Source organism: Microcaecilia unicolor, chromosome 4 (assembly GCF_901765095.1).
Source record: "Microcaecilia unicolor chromosome 4, aMicUni1.1, whole genome shotgun sequence".
Lineage (NCBI taxonomy): Eukaryota > Metazoa > Chordata > Amphibia > Gymnophiona > Siphonopidae > Microcaecilia > Microcaecilia unicolor.
The window spans coordinates 290,625,226-290,646,731 of NC_044034.1; the positions used below are offsets into that span (position 1 = coordinate 290,625,226).

The window sequence follows — 21,506 nt, forward strand, 5'->3', positions numbered from 1 at the left end:
TAATGGATGTAGCAATACTGATTCAGAGGCGCTCAGCCACTCTCTCTGCCCCTATTCTTGACCTATCCAACACTGAGGTTCTCTGTCTCTGTCTCACTCATGTGGCCGGCATCAACCCTCTGTCTCTACCCCCCCCCCCCCATATATCGAGCATCACCCCTCTATGTCCCTTATCCCTCCCCATGTCGAGCATTGTCCCTCTGTATCCATTATTTCTTCTCATGTCACAAATCTTCTCACTTTTCCCAAATTCTCCTGAACTACCTCCCCACCTTTTTGGAGCCAGCATGGCTATATCTCTTTTCCTCCCCTCCCCTGGGGCAGAATGTCTCCTTCTTTTCCTCCCCCTGGGACCAGTATGTCTCCCCATCTGTTCCTCCCCTCTTGTTCCCCTCCCCCAACCCTGGGAACAGGATGTCTCCCTCCCTCTCTATTCCTTCCCTCTTGTCTCCCTCCTCACAACCCCGGCACCAACATGTCCTATTCTCTCTTTCTTCCCCACAGACCCTCTTTGGGTTTCAGCATTTTTCTCTCTCTCCTCCCCTCTTCTGCCCCATCTCGCTGGGAATCCGACAAGTATCCCTTTCTCTTCTCTCTTTCTCCTATTCCCACCTCCCTACCTTCTGTGAGTCCAGTATGTTTTCTACAGGTCCCAGCATCATCCCCCATATGGCCATCTCTCACTTTTTCACTCTACCTTCCCGGTCTGGCCAACTCTCATTCTCTCCACTGTGCCTTTCCCCCCCCCCCCCCCCCCCAATCCGGCAATCTATCACTCTCTCCGCTCTGCTTCCAAGCTTGCTCCACCCACGCTGTCTCCGGATGGCCCATGGGGCCTTATTTCTCCCACCCCTCTCACAACTTCCTGTTTTTGGCGGGCAGGACCTGAGCGAGGAAAAGCCCTGCAGGTCGGCCAGAGACAGCTTGGGTGAAGTGCTGCCACCACCGGCAATCTAAGTCAAGCTTGGAGGCCGGGAGTTCGGATGGCATGAGAGATGACTGGATGGTGGGGGCAGAGCAGACGGAGTGAGGAATGCTGGACTACAGGATGAAGAAAGAGAGAGAAGAAGACAAATGGATTCCTGTTCTTGCAGTCAGCCAATTCCTTACAGAAAGGTACTTGAGGCTGCTGAGCATGAGTTCTTAGTTACCGAACAGGAGTGCAGGAGATGACTCACGAACCTGCTGAATGTGGGAGATTTGGCAGGTCTGTAAATATATAATCTTCACATACTGAAATCTGGTGACTTAGCTTAAAGCTGTAAGGAAACAAAGTCTGTTATAACTGCTGTTAGGATCTGTGAAGCTGTACACAGATTTCTGAACAGAAGTTAACAATGGCTGGCTAAAGCTGGTTTTGTTTCTCACTAGAAAAGAAACAAGAAAGTGATTTTGAACAACAAAAGTAAAATTATAAGAATATATTTCTGATTAACTCCAGTGCTATGATGGGAAATTGTTGACTGACTTGAGATAAAGTGTTTTGTGAGTAAAAGGAATTCTAATTTTACTGAAAAAAAAAAACTCCTGATACTGATTAGAAGTACTGTAATAGGCAGTATAGGTAGGGCTTAAATAGCTGGACAGTGTTAGTCAGGGAAAAGACAGGGACTGTATTTATTTTATTTTCTAAAGTAGTTAAATACACCAGTGCTCTCTAAGGCAACCTGTGAATGAGGCACACTGAGTACATGCACACAGGGAGTGTTACTTCTTATTTTATTTTACTTAAGGATAGGTAGTAGGTATCAGGAGGCAGCTGTGATTCTTCTTTCAAGATTTGCCAGAGGATTCCAGATCCAGAAGACAGCAGATGAGCCAAATTACTGGAGCAGAGCTAGTTGGCTTAGCCAGGAGGGCAAGGCCCAGTCAAAGAAAGTTAAAGCCTGAGTGGGAACAGAACAGGGAGTGTTTATTTTCTTAGAATCTGCCTTTGCTAATCAGGCAGCGGAAGCAATGGCCCATCTCATCTCTCTGGGCAAAGTTATATATGCCCTCCAAATATCTAGCTTTCCCAACCTTGAATCTGCTCATGGCAGTTCGGTACAGACCCAGCCGTAGCTAAGTCTGTAATTAAAGAGGAACCCAGTTTTAATTAGTTAAAGAGATATAGTTTATTAGTATTAATTAGCATTGATACATTACCCAATAATGAGGATATCAGCAATTCAGTCAATCATACAATGGAACAGAATCACACGACACATCAGCTCTCGGTGGTGCTCTGTCTTTCTCCTCCATCAGCATCTGCCTCTGCCTCTGTATCTGCGTCTGCATCTTACACCTCTCGGGGTGCATTTATACTGTCTCAACCCAATGGATTCCAATGGGATCCAGCTTTGTCAGCAGAACTTGCTATCCCTTATTAGTTGATAAGGAACCGATAAGGGTGACTTCATTAGGTCCCAGGTTCTAACTATACACAAAAGGGGTGCAAAGCACAGCTGGCGAGATGACTTCATCGGTCACTCTGCTCTTCTCAGCTATTCTCAGCTCCCCCTCCCTCTGAGTACTCTCTAACTACGTACATCTACCCCTTTATCTACTTTCATTAACCCAAAACATCTTTCGTGACTCTTCACCGATGCCAGTCCCAGGCATGTTTATAAGAGCAAAGGACCCCCTCCCGTGCCAGCTCCATGAGAACTCAGTTCAGCTTGTGCTGCAGAAAAATGTATTTTGTATCAGAGATGACTTTGTATTTTTAAGAGAAGCCTAGCTCTTATTATGAGCCATTTGCTTGTAGAGGCCTAGCTCTTTAGCCTGAGCCATTGACCTGTATTTTACTGAGAGCAAGGGCGGCCATATATATACAGGAGGCGCCACGGAAGGATTCTTCCAAGCATGTCCCAAGCTGGCACAGTACTGGGAGGGGAGTTCCTGGGAAGAGAGAAGCAGCATCCTCTTGCTTAAGCCTTGATTCGTTAATGAAGACCCTGGTCCTAGGTGTCCAAGCTGGAACCAGGCCTGGGTTTATATGTGGTTGGTTTGGAACTGTTGTACATTGTGTTTGGGCTTGGCCAAAACTACCCCTAATAAGACTTTTTCCTTTGATCTGCAAAAGACTCCAGTGGCAATTCTAAACCTGTAAAGCAACAAGCTTCTATATCTATTTGAACACAGTAATAAAGTGCTTTGTTTTACCTACAACCCTCTGTGTGGCTGTGTTTGTTGACACTTTAGGCCTGACCACCACCCATGCCACCACAGAGGCACTCCTGGGTGATACTAATTCATAAACCTGGGAAGGATTTGTCTGAGTGAGCCCAGTGCTTATTGACCAGTATCTCTCCTAAAGTCAGTGCAAAAATATTGGCCAAATTATTGGTGGAGCAATTAGCTCCTTATTTACCTTCTTCAGTAGCTGAGGAGCAAAAGGGCTTTGTTTGGGGTAGGCAGTCTCCCTTGGATTCTATATATGGTGCCCAAAGTTGCACGCTCAACTCTGGGTGCACTTCCAAGATGCACATGCAAATAAAGAATGAAAGATACTGAGAATAGCTATGTGGAGAGTGATGAGGATAAAGCAAATGTGCTAAACAAATACTTCAATTCAGTGTTCATGGAAGAAAATCCTGGAGAAGGACCATGGTCGGTTGCCGAGGGAATATCTGGGAATGGAGTGGATATTGCACTGTTCACGGAACAAAGCATTTATAAACAGCTTGAAAATTTGAAAGTGGACAAAGCTATGGGGCTGGATAGGATACATCCCAGGATACTGAGAGAACTCAGAGATGCCTGGCGGGACCTCTTAAGGATTTATCTAATAGTTCTTTAGAGACAGGAGAGGCTCCGAGGGATTGGAGACGAGCTACTGTGGTCTCTCATCACAAAAGCAGAGACAGAGAAGAAGTGAGAAACTACAGGCTAGTAAACCTCATGTTGGTGGTAGGAAAAATAATGGAATCGCAGCTGAAGGAAAGGATAGTTGACTTTCTAAAAGCCAATGGGTTACAAGATCTAAGGCTACATGTCTTTACCAAAGGAAAATCCTGCCAAATGAATCTGATTGAGTTCTCTGACTGGGTGATCAAAGAAATGGATGAAGGACGTGCGATAGATGTAATCCACTTGGATTTTAGCAAAGCCTTTGATACAGTCCCTCACAGAAGACTTGTGAATAAGCTGAAAAGGCTGAACTTAGGACCCAAAGTGGTGAACAGGATTGGCAACTGGCTGACCTATAGGTAGCAGAGGGTGGTGGTAAATGGAATCAGCTCTGAAGAAAGTAGGTTAGTAGCGGAATGCCTCAGAGATTGGTGCTGGGGCTGATTCTGTTTAATATATTTGTGCAAGACATTGCTGAAGGGTTAGAAGTAAAAGTTTACCTTTCGCAGATGACATGAAGATAGCCAATAGAGTGGATACCCTGGCGACCTAAGATGGCGGCGTAATAGGTTGCACGGAACAGCAGTTCTGATCCCGACTCGGCAAAATATATTTCCTCGAGGAAGAATGCCACATACTAAAAGAAAGGCGACAACGAAGGTAGTTCCCCCACCTACCTCGACTCCCACGGTGCTTCAGTCAGGTCTCGAGCGCTATTTCGCGCCAATCTCCCAAATAATAGGAGATACGGATCCTATAGCGGGGCTCTCTGGGGAAGCGGAGGCCCTGCTAGGAGAAGAAATATCTCTTTCACCACCAGCAACAGTGAGGCCTCCATGCCCGGCGTCAACGACGAGGCCTGATGAACAGCGACGCCCTACCGGAAGTGTTTCGGGCGAAGTTGTCAGTGAGGGGCGGGAAGCATTGGAGAAGACGCCGAGAGCACAAGAAACATCATTAGGAATTACGTAGGAGGTAAATCTGGCAATGATTTGGACAATGTTGAACAAAATGGATGGGACATTACAACAAACTTCAGGAGAAGTGAGTACTTTTAAAAAATAATTTTCAAGAGTTGAATTTAAAGGTTGACCAGTTAAAAATGGACATTGCTGAAAAAGTGACTGATTTCCAAAATAAAGTAGATTCTTTTCAAGAGTTCAAAGTCAGTGTGGTTAAAGATAATGCAGACATCCGAAGGAAATTGGATCAAATTGAGAACTTCAATAGAAGATTAAACTTGCGATTATTGAACTTTCCCAAACTCCCAGGGATTAATCCTTATGATTTATTTAAAAGATACCTAAATGAAGTTTTAAAAATGCCCCTGGAAGCGATGCCACCTGTCAATAAGATATATTACATTCCAAGTCCCAAAGGAGAGAATGGGAAAAAACAGGATGGACTACACACTAACTTGGATCTTGAGAACATTTCAGCAATACTAGAGCGTTCGGTGGATGAAAATGCAGACCGGTCAACTCTGATAGTTTCCCTGATTTTCGAACAGGATTTGAATAACATAATGAAACTTTATTTTAAAAATCTTCAAACCTGTTTTGGTGGGATAAAAGTACAAATCTTCCCTGATGTTACAAAATTGACCCAACAGAGAAGGAAAGCTTTTTTAGCATTAAAAGCAAGAACGTTGCAGATAGGCGGGATGTTTTTCCTTGCCTATCCGTGCAAATGCTTAGTTAGGTTGGGTCAGGTTAAATATACCTTTTTCTCACCAGATAGTCTAAAATCATTTCTAGATTCTAAGCAAATGTAATAGTTAAAGTAAATGGGAGTATTTACGCCACCTTATTTCTTTTATATAAGCTCAAGTAATAATTCTTCCCTAACTCTGTTCGCCCCATGATTTAAATGGGGTCTAAGGAAGCCTAAAATGTATGTTTGTGATAATGTGCTATTATCTTTTCTATTGCTTTATTGTTTATATGAAGAATTATTGAATTTCTTATTAATCTAACTATTGCTGTATTTCAAAACAAGTGTAATCTTGTTAAAATTGAAAATCAATAAACAAATTGCAATACAAAAAAAAAAAAAAAAAGAGTGGATACCCTGGAGGGAGTAGAAACCATGAGAAGGGATCTCCAAACGCTAGAAGAATGGTCAAGTTTCTTGCAGTTGAAATGTACTAATATTATACACACTTCGGTATCTAAAATTGTCCTGTTTCTTTTCTTTCAACATCTTCAAAAATATTAAGAAACTTACAAAACATAATATCTAAATATTATATAACTTTTAATTAAAACAAATTATGGGGGTATTATGGGGGCCTTCCTAAATGCAATACAGGTATTATATACATACCTCAGAGCTGCAGTAAATGTAATGTGTAAACGTAATGTAATATTTGTATTCTGCCAACTCCCGATTAGGTTCAAAGCAGATAACAATCACTGGAACTATTCTGCAGACAGAAACATTTTTAAAAAGCAGAGAAATTAAAACATAACTTTTTTTAAACAATATGTCTTCACATTTCTTTGAAACACAAAGAACGGAGTTCCAAAACTGTATGGACTGATAACAAATAGAATGTGAAAAAAAAACTTTTATAACAAACACCTTGAAAAGAAGGATAATAAATAAAACAAGAAACAGCTGCACAAGAAGCTCAAGTACCATTGGGGAAAGAAAATAATTTGACTAATTCTGGGGAAGATTCCTCAAAGATTTAAAAAACCATACAGGCCAAATTTAAAAATATATGTGCTTGAACAGGCAGTCAATGTAACTGAACAAGAGATGGCGTAACCCTATGAAATTTCTTCATTTAAGATAGCAATTTGGCAGCAGTATTTTGAAAATTTTGCAATTTCTGTTGAAATGTAACTATCATTGTGGAATAAAGGCTATTGCAATAGTCCAACTGTGATAGAATAAGGGCTTGAACCAGTATCGAAAAAGTTTCTTCTAAAAAAAAGGGTGTATATGACGGAGTTGTCTAAGCTTTAAAAAACAGTCTTCACTACATTATTCACTTGTAATGCTAAGAAAAATGTAGTATCTAAGATGATGCCCAAGATCTTCGAAGAGTGTTCCACTTTCATAGACAAACCATCGGGCAGCTTTAATTCATCAGGAATAGACTGTACTTGAAGACTTAACCATAACAATTTGGTCTTATCCCTATTAAGTTGAAAATCATGAGTCCTACTTTTATGTTCTGTCAACGTAATACAATTGGCTATCTTCAATATAGTATTTTTCCATTCATCTTTCTAGAGACTGGTTTCTCTCTTTCACTTACTTTAATTGTACCTTTTTTTCCTATTTGTTATTGTAGTTCCTTTCTCTTTCTGTGTTATGTTGCAATTTTTAAATTGTAAACCGCTTTGGTCTGTGAGTCAGCAAAGGTGGTATAGAAAGTTAATAAATGGAATGGAAATGGAAATAACATTGTATCGCAACATGTTGCAGCGAACTGTGAGACCAACTACATTCACATCATGGGGAGAAGGTTTGTCTCACAATTCACTGCAATGATTTTATTCCAACAGCTGTGATGATCAGTAAATTCAACGCAAATATTTATGCAAGCACAAGCCATGACAACTCGATATCCAAGGACTATCGTGTTCTGGGGTAAAGTGATATGGTAGCTGTGTGTTAGTCCACTTTTAAAGGTAATAAATAGAAATAAATCAATTTTATTTATCATGTTCTGAAAAGTGAGTTTTGTGTATAATTATTTGTTACTGTTTGCACACTGCCTCAGAGTTCCTGACTGTGCCTGCCTCAGTATTCATGTGCTATATCTAAGGCTTTCATAGAGGCTGGTGAGTGCTATTTTTCTTCACATTTTTTGGAGGTGGGAGGAGGGTCACTAACCACTGGGGAAGTAAGGGAGAGTCATCCCCGTTTCCCTTCTGTTCCTTCCTCAGCATTCCTGTGCCTGCCTGCATCAGAATCCAGCATTCCTGTGTCTGCCTGCATCGGAGTCCAGCATTCAGGGCCAGCGGAACCCAGTAAGCATGGTAAACATGGCAGGGGGCGCCGACCTCTTGAGGGCACCCCACAAGCCATGCTTACCACCACCCAGGCTGCTCACAGTTCCAGCCCAGCTGCAGGCAGCTCTTCGATCTCATCTGCCTGACCCCAGATCCTCGACAGCCCTCCTTTCATTCCTGCCACTCTGGGGAGTTTAAATATTTTATTTTATTTTACCTCAAGTCGCAGCGGCGGCTGCAGTGAAACCAGAAGGCTCGCCTCTAGCCTTCCCTTCCCTCTCAGTGTCCCACGTTCCTCTGATGTAATTTCCCGTTTCCGCGAGGGCGGGACACTGAAAGGGAAGGCTAGAGGCGAGCCTGCTGCTTTCACTGCCACCACTGCGACTTGAAGTAAAATATAAGATTTAAACTCCCTATTTGACTGACTGTACATTTGTCCTTTAGACTGTAAGCTCCTTTGAGCAGGGACTGTCCTTCTATGTTAAATTGTACAGCGCTGTGTAACCCTAGTAGCGCTTTAGAAATGTCAATTAGTAGTAGTAGTAGTAGGTGTTGCTGGAGAAGAGGGCGGGGAGGTGGGGCTGGGGTTCGACTGGACATGGATGGGAGGAGAGGATAGGGGGCAAAGGAGAATCGCTGAATATGGATGAGAGGGGAGAGAGGAGAAATCGCTGGACACGGATAGGATGGGAGGGCAGAGGAGAATCGCTGGACATGGATGAGAGAGGAGAAATCGCTGGACATAAAGGGGTGGGCAGGGGAGAGAGGAGAATTGCTGAGCATGGATGGAGGGGAGGGAAGAGAGAGGAAGTGAGATGAACATGAATGGAGGGGAGAGAGAAGCGCTGGACTTGGATGGAGGGGGGGATGCTGGACATGGAGGAGAGGGAAGATAGAAGAAGGAGATGCATACTGATGGAGATGAGGGAAAAGGAATAGAGGAGAAAAACTGCACATGGATGGAGAAAATAGGTAGAAGCTGGATCTGCTCTATACCTCCTCCAGTCAAGCTTTTACTTATGGATGTAGGGCAAGAAATGAAGAAGAAAGGTGGAAAGTAAAGACATAAATGGAAAGGAAGCCCTGGAAATGGAGTTAAGAGAACAGATAGAGAGCAGCAGAATCAGATACTGGGACCAACATGATCAGAAAAACAAAGTCACCAGACAACAAAGGTAGAAATAATCATTTTAGTTTAATTTTAGTGTTTGTAATATGTCCAATTTGAGAATTTACATCTGCTGTCTTATTTTGCAGTGTATAGCAATGTGTTTCTTTCTGTTTTTTCTGGTATTGTGCTACATGTACAGTCTAGCTTCTTAGGATTTCAGGTTAATTTTTTAAGAATTTGAAGAGGGGCTATATCTGTTTTGCATGTGAGACTGAAAGGCCAAGTGTCTGAATAGGGATCTGTTTGTTAGGTTCTGAGATTTTGGTAATATATTGTTTCAGATTTGGCAAGACTGTTCTCCTAATTTCTGGTCTGTATGCTAATTTGGTTGTGTCATTTGGGGTATACTGGAGCTGTAACAGCTTACAGAAGTTATTTATAATGAAAGAAAAAAACACGTTATTTTTCTTCTCCTATACTGGTGTAATATTTTCAATGATGCCTGTTTATATATGCCATGGCTGGTAAAAGGGTGTGGCTACTGTAGGAGCGGAGCCATAATGATCCCGCCCCTGGATGGGTAGGGGGTGCCGACTAATAGGCTGCAGGAGGGTGCCAGAAACACTAGCACTGGCCCTGCCAGCATTCCTGTGGCTACTACATCGGAGTTCTTGCACTATAATATCTGAGGCTGTCATACAGGCTGGTGAGTAATTTTTCTTCACATTTTTGTGGGGTGAGAGGGGGCCAGTGTCCACTGGAGGATTAAGGAACAGTTATCCTTGATTCCCTCCTGTTCCTGCCACAGTTATGTGCTATAACAGCTAAGGCTGTCATAGAGGCTGGTATTTTACTTCATATTGTTTGGGGGTGGGGAGGGGTCAGTGACCACTGGGGGATTAAGGGAGAGTCATCCCTGATTACCTCCTATTCCTGCCTCAGAGTCAGAGTTCCTGTGCTATAAAATCTAAGGCTGTCACAAAGGTCAGAGTACTATTTTTCTTCACATTTTTGGGGGTGGAAGGGGGGGGGGGGTCACTGACTACTGGGAGTAAGGGGGGCTTATTCCCGATTCCATCCTGTGCCTACATCATTGTTCCTGTGCATGTTCCTGGATCCACCTCGGTGTTCTTGTTCCATCCTGACCAGTTCCTGTTTGTTTCAGCATTCCTGTTCCTGCCTGCCTCAGTGTTCCCGTGCCTGTTCCATTCTGTGCCTGTTTCAGCGTTTCTGTTCCTGGGCAGGCCCAGGAACTGCAATGCTGAGGCAGGCTGCAGCATTCTTCTTCTTGTGCCTGCCTCAGTGAGTGTTCCTGTTTCAGCATTCCTGTTCCTGCCTCAGCATTCTAGTTCCTGGGCCTGCCTCAGTCAGAGTTCCTGTTCCTAGTTCAGGGTTCCCGTTCCTGGGCCTACCTCAGCTTTCCTCTTCCTGTGCCTGCCTCAGTCAGCGTTTCTGTTCCTGCCTCAGCATTCCTGTTGGGATCTTGATACTTAAGCTAATTACTTATGCAAAGTTATTTTAAAGTCTGCTTACTATGAAAATTAAAAATAAAGATAATTTGAAAATATTATATTATTATTCATAATAATCATAATATTAATAACAATAATGATGATGATGATTATTATTATATAGCTATTTTTGGTGTCAAAGTTGTTGGGCTATTTTTGGGCATGTATTAGGCTGACAAATTGTTTTAGCCATCTGTAAACTCCCATTGACTGGCCCTACTGCTGCCACTTGTATTCCTGCTGTGTCAGACCCCATTTTACTCCTGCCGGAATTCTGCATGATTGCAGAATGCAGAATTTGCATAGAATTCTACATTTTTGCACAGAATCTCACTCTAAGAGTTGTCTGGCTGGCCTCCCGTCTGTGGTAAAGGCTTGCTGGCTCCCCCAGCCGTAGTCCCGTCTCCACCGCCACCCCCGAAGCCTTGGTCCCGCTGCCGCGGCAGTCCCCCTGAAGCTTGGCCCGCCCCCAAGCCTTGGTGCCGCTGCCCACCTCCCAGGCCTACCTGAGTACGCCCTGGTGGTCTAGAGGCTTTGTCAGGGGCAGGAAAGAACCCCACTCTTTCCTGTCTGTTACTGCTGCTACGGGCTGGTGCCGCTGCTTTTTGAAAATGGCTGCCGAGACTTCAAGCAGTAATATCGTGAAACTGCCGCAGGAAGTTTTGGAGGCCATTTGAAAAAAGCGGTGGCACTGGCCTAGAGCAGTGGCAGCGGGCAAGAAAGAGAGTGGTTGTTTCCTGTCCTGAAGAGGTACTCCCATGTAGCTCCTGCCTCATGGGTGAGTGCAGGGGCGGCTGAAAAAAAAAAAAGGTGGATGCTATATGTGTGTGAGGGAGGGGCTGTAAAAAAAGGTGACTGCTGGGGGACTAAAAAAGTGGCTGCTGTGTGGGGTGGAGGGGGCTGTAAAAAAAGGTGGATGCTGAAGAGTGGAGGGGGCTGTAAAAAAAGGTGGATGCTATATGTGGGTGGGTAGAGGGAGAGGCTGTAAAAAAGTGTGTGTGTGTGTTGGAAAAATATGGATGGTATCTGTGTACAGGAGAGGGGGCTATAATACACAGGTTAAATTATACTGGCAGAATTTTCCGAATTTGCAAATTTAGAATTTTTTTGCACAGAATTTAGTTTTTTTGGTGCACAATTCCACAAGGCATACCAATTGTACAGATAAAAGAAATAAAGGGTGTTTAGCTCAAGCAGGGCTTCACACAAGAGTTACCCAAACTATCACTTTCTCCTAAAATCCTTTCCAGCACAGATCCGACAACTGGTCTTCAGGTTCCTATGAATGTCCACTTGTGAAAGTTTGCACCCATAGAGCACAATGGTTGGGAAATGAATCTGAACCAGAAGTATGGATGGGGTGAAGGGTGACAGGATGAGCTGTATAAAACCGCAGGATCTAAAAAAAAAAAAAAGGAACACTGCACTTTTATTTTTAATATATTATAACCCTTGATCGTTTGCCTTCACCACCGTTGAAGGTTCAAATATACCGCATATTTCAACTTTTGCGGGAACTCTGAGTAACCAGATTCAGGAGCAAAGCTCTCTAAAGTCACAGTCAAGGTCAGGCCAGCGTAACCTTATTTTGAAATAAAAACTACTAAACTTAAAGCAGACCTTTAAATACCATTTTCTCTTAATTTACTAGAAGACAGAGCCAGGAAGCGGGAACACCCAAAGAAGATAAGACTAATCCATTCATCCTATTGGCTGAAATAATGTCAATTATAGTATTCTCCCTGCTTCTTGGTTTTACCTAGTTTGACTGGCTGATCCCTCTTTTTGCTTCCTTTGGCCTTTCCGTTTTGATTGGGCAAAATCTATGTCGGGGAGAAATAAAGTGACGTTCGTCGCCCCCTCCTCTTTTTTTTTTTTTTATTATTGTTGTTCTGCCTCTTTAGATGGTGTGCCGTGTGCAAAAAAAGGGGGCAAGAAAAAAAATACAGCCGTTAAAATGGGTGCAGAATGGAGGGAAGAGAGAGGAGGAGCGAGTCACGGTAGAAGGAGGTCGGTGATTGGTTCCGTTAGTGTTTCAAATAAGTAAGGATAACGCGGATTGGTGGCGGGAGCTTTAGCTTCTCGCGCTTGAGGTTTATTGTGTGTCGTCAGGAGTGTGTGGGTATCGTGCGTTGACACTTGGGGTTTTCTTTTTTTTTCTTAGCAGTTGCTACCTGGGACAGGAAAACTCGAGAGGTCGGAGTCATGGTAAGAAGGCTGGGGATATATACGATCGATCGGGAGGGACTACTCGGGACCCCAGCACTACGCGTGGGAGGGAGAGAGGTTTTGTTTTATTGAGGGCGGTGAGCGTTCGGGCCTGTAATTCTGTGCGTGAACGTGTCAAATGGTGGTGTGGTTGAGTTTTGTAGAGGGTGGGCGCATTGTTGTCTTTGGTGATGGTGATAAACTAGTAAGGGGGATAGTGTCTGGCCAGCAGACGTTCTTATGTAGAGGTACTTATAGGCGGGAAGTGTATTATTGACTCGGTTTCATGGACAAGTGAGTTTCTCTGTAGCGGTGCGCCTCTGTCTGTTGTTTTGATACCTAGTTAGGTGCAGTAGGATCCGTCATCCAGAGCAACTGGGGGGGGGGGGGGAGTTCTCTTTCATACCTTTTAAGTCCTAGATTGTATCTCCGATTTGAAAGTTGGAGGCGTTATGATATGCCGTTATTGTAGTGTGAGTGGGCTTCTCTGCCTGTTGTCATGGAATTATTTTTTTTCCCGATCGTGTCCCTTATATTGGTGTTACAGTTCTTAGCATCTTGGGGCGGAATGTGGCAGTTGGCCGCGTGGGAGGTTGGATCAGACGCTGGGATCTAGAGAGGATGGCATCCAGTCTCTAGAGAACTTGACAGTTGAGGTACGGGAGGGTGGCATGCATCCGGGCACCTGGAGTAGAAGTGGTAACGTGGGGTGGTGGAGATTAGTTACATTGGGGTCTGCACATCCGGGCACTGAGGTTGTTTCGGCGGGAGTCCAGAGGCCGGATGTACCCTGGAATCGGCGGGGGGGTTGTAGACGCTGTTTGCAGTACACCTACTACTTAAGGATGGTAGTTCGAGTGCAGTAGCTTTCGTTTAGCTAACCTACTACGTCCAGACACTTTATCACTCCGTGCACCCCTTTTTTAAAAGGGCTATTTTGTAACAAGTGTGGTTGGGCAAGTGTAAGAAAACTAGTTTCTATAAAAGCATTCTCGTTTCGACAAAATAAGCGAAGGTTATCTTACGGCAGTAGGGTAGCTTTCCTAGTTGAAATAGCAACTGACGATCATTTCAGCATTCCAACGCTTTTTAGAAAACACAAGGAAAACAGAAGGCATAGAAATGTAGTACTGCTTACAGAATAAAGTTCAGCCATTTTCCAGCAGTGGTGCTGGATGTACACTTCCCTGTCATCTTAGAAGAATCGGTCTCTCCAGTACTTCATTTGTGTTGTGTTCATTTTGCCTGGTTGGAAACCCTTGGCATGTCAACTGTCTATGGGAGCCATGACATTTCACTTTATGGTGGTGTACTCAAGCCACATTAGTCTTGAAGAAAACATCTTTGTAGATTGTGACACTTGGACTATTAAAATGAGCTTTATATCTTACAAGTCCAGCTGTCAAGTTTGATTATTGCATTTAATATCACAACTTACTGTCTACTGTAGTAGCACTAGGATGGACATTTTCATGACCCTTGATTATTGATTATAAATATAATGTATAGTTTTAAATTAAAACCTTGGCCGCTGGAGATGGTAAAAATGTTTTTCATCTTTATTTGAGCAACTATATTAGCATTGGGGTGTTGATACCAACTTGTAACCTGTAAATTTATTTTCATCTTATTAAACTAAATGACTATTCAGATTTGCAGTGAAAAGTACTGTCTCAAATTTGTACAAAATTACAGTAGTCTGCAACATTGGAAATGTAGGAATCAGATTTAAAAATGTGGTAACCTTTTATTGGTAGCTTTGTTTACTGTTTAGATATACTTTGCTCTGTATATAGAGAGCTTTTCTGAAAGATGTAAAGTATTCATGCTGAGATAGATCAAAGGTCCGTCTAGCCCTGTCCTTCCATCAGAGGCCAATCCAGGTTTACAAGTATCTGGTACTCTTTGGTCTTTTTGACTTCCAGCATTTGGCACGTTATGTATGGAATTATTCTCATCTTGCAGTATATATTTTGTAATGATCTCTGGCCAGCTAGCAGAAATTAAAGGAAAATAGGTTGATGTGGAGTGCTACTAATAAAGGATCTTGTTAATACTGCTGTCAGTTCAGATTTAGCACTAGCATATTTCTTGGAGGAAGGACTTAGCCTAATAGAACTACTGAAGCGGAATCATTACAGAACATTTTTTAAAGCTTTTATATTAGAGCACCTAACAAGTGTAGGAAGAGTTGGTCAAACGATGCGGAGAAGGGTCTTAAGCGGAGGCAATCTGAAATTCCCTAGATAGTGGAGACAGTTACTAGAACAGTTATTGATAGTATTAACTGTATATTACTATATTTTGAGTAAAGGTTTAGTTAATTACATTCACATTTATCACATAAATGTAAGGAAAAACAGAAATTAATATAAATGAAAAAGAAAAAAATTTCTCTCATCAATATATATTATATAATTGTCCACAATTGGGAGATCCAAGATCAGGAAAACAATCTCAAAGAAAATAAGAAAAACTCAAAATGGTTAATCTTACAATTCACATTTTTTGAGGGAGGAAGATTAATCGGTAATTGCAGCCGGTACAGTGGTAACTAAAGGAAGTTGCTGCAGAGGGTTCTTCGTCTGTTCTTTCAACTCACAAACTCTTGTAATTTCTTAGGTTCAACAAATAAGTAATAAGGAAATAAAACACTTACAAGGGAATCGCACTAGGAAGGTCCCACCTAGGGCAATGATTCCTGGCTTAAAAGCCAAGAATTCATGCATCCTAGTCTGAGATTCCCTTGATATGTCCGGAAATATATTCATGTTTGAACCCAAAAAACTATCAGCCATGTGTCAGAAATACAATTTCAAAACATTGTTCCTATCTAAATCAAAGGCGAAAGTCACTAATAATATAACTCTCTGTAATTTCTGAATTTTCCAAAATGGCAGTTAAGTTCACATCTCTTTTCTCTGATAAAGAAAATTTTAAGGGAAATATAAATCACTTTAGACACCAGACGGTGGCTATCAGAAGGTATTTGCAAAATATCAGAGAAATATTTCTTCAACAGTTCAGCAGCTGATATATAGGATGTTATAGGAAAATTTATCATTCAAGTTATTTTTCTTTAATTGGTTCTCCAGAAATTCCAATTTTTACAAGAAACATGGCTGTCCATTACCAAATTAACTGATTTTCGTAGAGAAACCATTTCCGTAGTCAAAGTCTCTATTTTTATATGTTGGACTTCCACTTTGTTAGATAAGTATTAATATAAATTCTTTAACTCGCATGTTTATTCCTGAAAAATTTTAAACATCTGAAGAACAGTTATTCACACTCTGCAGCACTTCCCATAGTACGTCCATTGTGACATTATTGGCTTCACCAGATCCAATTTCTCCACAGAAACCGCTCTAGATATCTTTGGGGGGGAAGAGCTCACTCTCCAAACCCCCAGTTGGTTTATTATCCGGAGTCGATGCTGCGCCAGGACCTCCTCGGATCGCGTGAAAATCCTAACCCACTTTGGGCATTTCCACTGTCGACCTCCATAGCGAAGCGTTACTGTTTCCAGGTCTTGGAGGGGTCGTGCCAGCAGGGGGACTCAAACAGGCATATTTTCAAAGCACTTAGCCTTCCAAAGTTCCATAGAAACCTATGGAACTTTGGAAGGCTAAGTGCTTTGAAAATATGCTTCAAAGTCACTCCCTCTCCACTGAGATTCGGCGATAAACCCTTGCTGTTCCCCGAAGCAGGAACCGATATCCCTGTCGTTATGACCCCAAATCTCTCCAAAGTAGGCTGAGAAGTGGTGGGAACCCCAGCTGTGTTCTAGGAGGACAACACCATGGCTTTGCCTTTTCTCTTCCCCATTCTCTGGGGACCGCGCCTACTTCTTCAGGTATTCTGGTGTAAAACGAGAACTCAATGTATGTTCTCCCTTGACGCCATCTTGGATCCTCCAGTTTGGGACACTCTTTGTCTGGTTTCTCCTCAGAGGCCTGTCTGATATGGGTAACCCTTCAGCATAGCCCTCTTGAGTCACTGAAACACGGAAGCCCCTCCACACCTACAAGGTGGTGGCCCTTCGGAGGGGAGTAGTTTTCTAATGTAATTTACTGTACTTCCAAGTTTACTGAAGGATAAGGCACTAAGCAGTTTTTTTTTTTTCATTGACTGTAGGAGCAATGCTGCTCTGACAATATTTCCTTTCTTCTTTTCTGTGAGGCCTTCCCCTTGCAGACACTATACCTGGCAGGTAAGTATGGTGTTCACCTGTAGCAGCCACCTCACCTTTCGGTTGACCTTCCAGGTACTGATGGCTGCCAGGGCTTGGTAGCACAGGCAGGACAGAGAGTAGATGTTGGAGCAGGTATAGTGTTAGCTGTTGGCTATGAACCAGGCTGGCGATCAGTAACTTGAGAAAAGGGCTTTCCCAGATAAGGAGAAATCTAGAAGATGGCCATACTCTGTTGCAACAGACAGTAGACACAAGTTGGTGAATTTTCCACACAGCATGACAGGAATGAACCTCACCCCTAGGTCAATGTATGTTTGAGGTGATATGACTCTGATGCACAAAGAATGCTGATTTCAGCAGTTGAATTGTAGCAAACAGATTTTGTTCTGCAGTTTCTAAGGTAGAACAATATATAAAGGAACTTGTAAAGGGACCAGCCAATAATTCATTTCTATCTGCATCCTCACCATGTTCTTCTAGATGTGTTTTGTTTTATCTTCATCTCCTGTCTTCTTGGATTTGCTCTTCACCGCCAGTGGATTAACTTGTTTTTATAACCACGTGCATACATAAAGGAATTATTAAAGCTAATCAGCTTCTTCTCAGAGAAAGTTGTTTGTGACCCCTGAGCCAGGTGCTTTGGTGCCGAAACATGGACCGTGTCGGGTCCTTGATATGAATATTCTGAATAAACTTTTTTTATCATCTCCCTATTGGTTTGCGCATTTGTCAGCCTCTACTTTTGCTGTTTTGCCTTATCTTCATCCTTGCCATCCATGATCTTTTTTTTTTTTTTTTTTTTTTTTTGTTACATTTGTACCCCGCGCTTTCCCACTCATGGCAGGCTCAATGCGGCGGGCAATGGAGGGAATCGAACTCAGTTCCTCAGGACCAAAGTCCACCACCCTAACCACTAGGCCACTCCTCCACATCTTTTGGATGTGTGTGTGTGTTTTTTTTTTTTTTTTTTAGCAAAGAACTGTTTTGCTATGGGGTAGACAAGGAACGTGGTCGGGGACATTTTTTTTCTCTTCCTTGAGAACATAGTTGGGAACTTTTGTCTTGGAGGCTAAAATCATAACAAACTTCTATAACCTTTTGTGGTTAAACACAGAAGATCCTTACTTCCTAAACTGTGTGCAGTAGAAGCATCTTATAAAGATACCATGGGCAATAGGGGTAAACATGCACAAAGCAGCAGTTTGTACCCTTCCTTTACCCCTCAACAACACAAAATCCCTTCAATGCCAAATTACTTTGTGAAGTAACACTAAATCCTCCAAAGAAGCTTCTCAGAGCCTGTGTAGCAAACTTAACAGCACCAATTCTGAGTATACAATTGTCAGTTTACCAAGAGTACGCATTTGATAAAAAGGGGTGGAAATAATGTGGTCCACCTGTTTTTGCATGGATAGATTTGAGCATTATTCCCAAGTTTATAAAGAGATGACTCAATTGAGCATGGATAGACTTGAATCGAGCATTATTCCCAAATACATAACCTGTCTTTGAACTATACTAAAAAATTATGTTGCTGATTTTTTTATCCAAATACATAGTCAAGGTATGTGATGGACTCTACATATCATCTGGCAATGGAAAAAAAATACATATATTTGGAAAGATAAACCCAGATCCTGAAATATGTTATCTAATGATGTCATATAAACTGAAAAGAAATGCTGATAGGGCAGATCCTTGTGGGACATCTTTGAGGAACGCACTCATCAGTTTTAACTATAAATCAATCAAAGAACGGATCATCTTCAAAATCTGCACTTTAGTCCACAAAATCATCTACGGCATAGTCCCAAGGGCTAAAATACAAAACTACGCACGCATCTAGCTTCTACTACATGAGCGCAGAACTATGGAATGGAATCCCGCATGCAGTGAAAACAATACATGACCACCTAAACTTCAGGAAATCACTGAAAACCCTCCTTTTCAAAAAAGCCTATCCCACTGATCCAACATAAATCCCCACACCCAGCAACACAAGATAAACTATGATTGTACTGGACAATTTATTATCATCGACCCCATGATGCCTGAAACACTTCTACCTATGACCATAACACAACCTTGTATTTGTTATCAATCGTAATGGCAATAGCCATTACGATACCTTGTAAGGCACATTGAGCCTGCAAATAGGTGGGAAAATGTGGGGTATAAATGTAACAAAAATAAATGATTCTTTGGTTAGATAAGATTCAAACCATTTTAAAACTGTCATGTATTTCCATCTTACACAAATCTTGTAATAAGATGAAGTGATCCACCATATCAAAAGCAGAACATCCACTGTTACCAGGCAAAAACATGCATTCTGGTCCATAGCCAATTGCATATCATCTGTTATTGACAAAATACAGCACCCACCAGCAGAGAAGATGTTCGTGAGCAGGCACACACATTCAATAAGCTACCAAAACACGGTAGCAATACGATATGTAAATTGTCCCACAGCCCAGCATATTCCCCTAACCCATGCCCTTTTATACCCCTACCACTCATACAAAGCCTGACATCTTTCCTGCCCTTCCATACCCTCACCCTCTGAGGGGTGGGGGTGGTATGGAAGGGCAGGGAATATGCAGGGCTTTGAATGAGGGGTTCTCAAACAAAGCCCTGCACCTCCCCTGCCCCTCCATATCTCTCCACTCTGTCATATAGCATTTCCCCTGCCCTTCTATATCCCTCCCCACCTCCACTGCCTTTCTGAAGTCTCAACCCAGCAATTGTAAAGTGTGTTTGTATATATAATATCAATAATTCCTTGTCACTTGCAGCAGATGAATCCAGGAACTAGTGGGTTAAGTCCTCCTAACAGCAGGTGGAGATAGAGATAAACAAACTAAAGGCAGTGATGCCAGCCAGCCAGCTCCTTCCTCAGTTGGCAAATGCTTACGAATGACAAACTAAGGCCAAAAATATGAAACCAATAACAACCAGAAACCATCCTCATTATGAAAAACAGAGAACCAAATAAGGACTTACCGACTGGGAAAGCATGGGAACTGACAGCTGAGCCAAAGAAAAAAAACTCTGCAACTCCACTTCGAGGCAGGCTCAGACAAGCAGGCAACAGAAAACAGGACTTGGACAGCAGTAACACAAACCTGCTCTCAGCAAAAACACACTTCCCTGTGCTTTTGTGTTTCCCTTTTAAATAAATTCTATGGTTCTCTCTTTTTTTTTTTTTTTTTTAGTGGGGAGGCAGAAACAAACAGGGAAGGAAAGGAACAGCAAAAGCCTGTTCAGAGGGAATTTGAGGTGCAGCAGGGACCCAGCAACAGTGTATGCTGCCAAAGGGGACACTACCAGTCCGCCACCCCCCGGCTCAAACTGGCCACTGGCCCAGGAGCACCCTCAGAGGCCTTGGGCCCAGGAGCTGGAGAAAAAGCTGTCCACCACCTGCTAAGATAGAGACATACTAACTGAGGAAAGAGCTGGCCGTCTGGCATCACTGCCTTTAGTTTGTTTATTTCTATCTTCACCTGCTGGTAGGCGGACTTAACCCACTAGTTCCTGGATTCATCTGTTGTGTTAAAGGAAAGAAAATTATCAGGTAAGAAATAATTTTACCATTCTTTAGTATCTGGGCACTGGTGGAGACTGGAGAGGAGGCTCAAAGTTTAAATTCTGGCAGGTGCTGCCAGTGCCTACGGGCTATGGGGAAGAGAAGGCTTTAGCACCTGCGATCAGCAGCTCCTCTGCAAACTTAGCAAAAAAAAAAAAAAAGAACAAAACCCAGAGCAGCTGCTGATCTCCCCCCCTCCCCCCCCAATGGTCTGTCGTCAGCTCTCTACTTTTCTCCTTTTCTTCCCCTTCTTCGTGGTCTGGCATCTGTATCCTTGGCTCTATTTTCTTTCCCCCCCCCCCCCCACTTGCTCTCTGTACTGCTGCTCTCCAATTTTCTGAGACACCGGCAGGGGCATTGAGGTAAGCACAGTACCTTCAGCGTCCCTCCTGCTTTCCTCTTTGCGGTGTTGGGCAGGCATATTCAGTTCTGGATCCTGCTGTTCAGCCATGCCACCTTCATGACTTTCTCCAAGGTGTGATGATGGTGGCCTTCCAAGATGGTGTCGCTTCAGTCCCAGGGCTGGTTGATTAACTTTTCCAAGAGATCTGGTCTTTGAAGCCCATTTCAACACCCTGTCTGGGAAAGTTTTCCTTCCCTACTCCAGGATCTGCAAGCTTCAAGCCTAGGTTCAGCATCTGCCTCCTGTCCTTGGATGTGGGACTACATGCAGGTGCTGGGCTCCATTGCGGCAATGTTGGTCATGGTGGTGTTTCAGGCACCCCTTAGTTGGTCACCGCAGAATCCCTTGGACTCATCAAGCAAGGAGGAGCATGTCATAGTGGCTTGCTCCAGTTGACTTTTCAGAGAAGAAGCCTCTAGCAGTTTCCAGACTGGATTATAGTCGCCAAAGACGGCAGTCTTTCGGGCCGGGGAGCTCATTGTCAGTCTGTATCTCGTGGCCCAAAGTAAGTGGTCTGCAATGGAGGACTGCAGACCAATCAACTCTGGAGCTCAAGGTGATTCCTAGGACTCTGGAGGCATTTGCACCTGTGCTTTGTCTGCAGCCTGTCGGGGTGCTTTTGGACAATGCAACTGCATTCCATAGCGTCCCACAGATCAATCCAGAGACGATTTGTGGGTTATATCCCTCCTG

General features: G+C 43.0%; 1 protein-coding gene across 1 annotated transcript in view; it reads left to right on the forward strand.

The window, feature by feature from the left end:
• The first annotated feature begins 12,494 nt into the window (after positions 1–12,494).
• The window catches only part of LOC115469234 (histone H2A.V), a 128,026-nt gene continuing 119,014 nt past the window's right edge, over positions 12,495–21,506 (forward strand). Inside the window, exon 1 of the mRNA XM_030201675.1 lies at positions 12,495–12,629. Coding sequence (XP_030057535.1) covers positions 12,627–12,629 — 3 coding nt within the window. The 5' untranslated portion in view covers positions 12,495–12,626. The remainder of the gene's footprint in view (positions 12,630–21,506) is intronic.